Raw genomic sequence first — 2,118 nt, forward strand, 5'->3', positions numbered from 1 at the left:
TGTAGTTTAGTTTTGTACAGTTTAGTTTTGTACAGTTTAGTTTTGTAAAGTTTAGTTTTGTACAGTTTAGTTTTGTACAGTTTAGTTTTGTACAGTTTAGTTTTGTAAAGTTTAGTTTTGTAAAGTTTAGTTTTGTAAAGTTTAGTTTTGTAAAGTTTAGTTTTGTACAGGTTAGTTTTGTAAAGTTTAGTTTTGTACAGTTTAGTTTTGTAAAGTTTAGTTTTGTAAAGTTTAGTTTTGTAAAGTTTAGTTTTGTACAGTTTAGTTTTGTACAGTTTAGTTTATAAAGTTTAGTTTTGTACAGTTTAGTTTTGTACAGTTTAGTTTTGTAAAGTTTAGTTTTGTACAGTTTAGTTTTGTACAGTTTAGTTTGTAAAGTATCAGTTGGACACAGACAGACCGAGTCATCTTCATCCATGACCTCAAAGGTTCCTGGGCTGACTGATAGATCTCTTGTGGCTGGAAGGTGTTGAGGGTCCTTCTTACAGGAACCGAACAGGTGAGACGAGGACGAGGGACACACAGGACAGATGTTGTGATGGAGGACAGTCTCGCTCCAACCCCAGCAACACTCGGCGCATGTCCAACGTCCTGTCCACGTCTCATAAACGGCAGACATTAAATTAAGATCCAACCAACCGAAGTCTTCAAGAGGCCGTGGTGGCTCAGCGGTCAGTGCTGCCGCCTCATAATCCTCAGGCTGCAGGTTTGAGCCCAGGCTGTAACAGGATGGACAACCAGCGTGAAACCACCACCAAAACTTTCAGAACATCAAACAGCTAAAGTCTTCAGCGACTCTCAGCTACTACCACCCCAAACTTTAGCTACATCTGAACTGATGGACTCAGTGTCTTCAGCTGTGGTGTCCACCCAGCTGAAATGTTCCTCAGGTAACAGATATTTTGCTGACAGAGCCGCCAGTTGACTAACACTGAAAACTGTGCAACAAGTTTTGTTGTCAAAGAACTGAGTCCTGCAGCTGGCCCGCTCAGGCCCGGCTGACAGAACCGAACCACCCACGGACGGTCGGTACCGAACAGGATCCACTCACCCGGGAACCAGACTTCTGCGCCGACACCTGGGCCAGGTGACACAGGAAAAGGGGGGTCCAAACCCATAACAAGGTGCCCACAGAGCTGCCTGACAGGAACATGTTGACCGCAGCCGGTGGGTCTGACAGAACCGGGTCCGAACCGGGAGGAAGATTTTAAACAAAAACAAAAACCGACGCGTTTTCAAAAAAAATAAAGTTTTCTCTCTTTCTGAATGTTTTGCGTTTCTATTCACATACTGCCCGTCCGGTACCGAACATCAGGACTGGACCGTGGCCATGGTGATGCCAGACGGCGGGAGATCCAACTCGACTGGCTCCCAGAACCGAATCCGCTTCATTTAAAGCGCAGCTAGTTGACTGACACTGCAGCGGACCAATGGCAGCAGGGCTGGACGGTAAGCTCCGCCCACCTCTGGTCACAGCGCCGAACCGCCTGTGGGCGGAGCTTCAGAGGAGAAAAGCAGTGTGTGTGTGCGTACGTGCGTGTGAGAGAATTCAGCTGAAACTCCACATCTTTGGTTGATTTCTTCAAAACCCTGTGCTGAATGACAGCTGAAGTCTGTAGAAGCTGAAACAGCTGTTAAAGCTACAAAAGCAGAACACTTGTTAAAAGCTAAACAGGCGAGTGAGGGTGGAGGCAGGTGGAGGTGTTTCACCTTTTCCACCCACAATTTGATGTTGATGGTACTGGGAGTTGAACCTGTGACTTTCCGATCACAGGCCCATCTTCTCTAGCCTCTGCACCACCACTCCCCCATCTGATTAACAAATGCATAAAAAACAGCTAAAATAATATTCTAGCTAAAGATTGAAACTAAATTGACAGTTAAATGATAAAAGGCAAAAAAAAAAAGAGTATTAAATCACTAAATGAAAGCTAAAAGTAGCAAAAGGGCAGCTAAAAAGCAAAATATTAGAAGTGGCAGAACTGTAGCTAAAAGCTAAATGGCAAAAGGCAAGATAAAAGTTAGAAGTGGCAGAATGGTACAATGTACCAAAAGTTTAGCTAAATGTAGTGAAATGGCAGCTAAAAAGCAAAAGACTAGCAAAAAGTTAGAAGTAAC

At 43.9% G+C, this 2,118-nt stretch overlaps 1 protein-coding gene across 1 annotated transcript in view; it reads right to left on the reverse strand.

Annotated features, from left to right (window-relative positions):
• The window catches only part of smoc1 (SPARC related modular calcium binding 1), a 37,840-nt gene extending 36,620 nt beyond the window's left edge, over positions 1-1,220 (reverse strand). Inside the window, exon 1 of the mRNA XM_037695507.1 lies at positions 1,052-1,220. Coding sequence (XP_037551435.1) covers positions 1,052-1,153 — 102 coding nt within the window. The 5' untranslated portion in view covers positions 1,154-1,220. The remainder of the gene's footprint in view (positions 1-1,051) is intronic.
• Positions 1,221-2,118: the final 898 nt, after the last annotated feature.

This window comes from Nematolebias whitei, chromosome 21 (assembly GCF_014905685.2).
Source record: "Nematolebias whitei isolate Nwh7 chromosome 21, NemWhi1, whole genome shotgun sequence".
In the NCBI taxonomy this organism is placed as follows: Eukaryota; Metazoa; Chordata; class Actinopteri; order Cyprinodontiformes; family Rivulidae; genus Nematolebias; species Nematolebias whitei.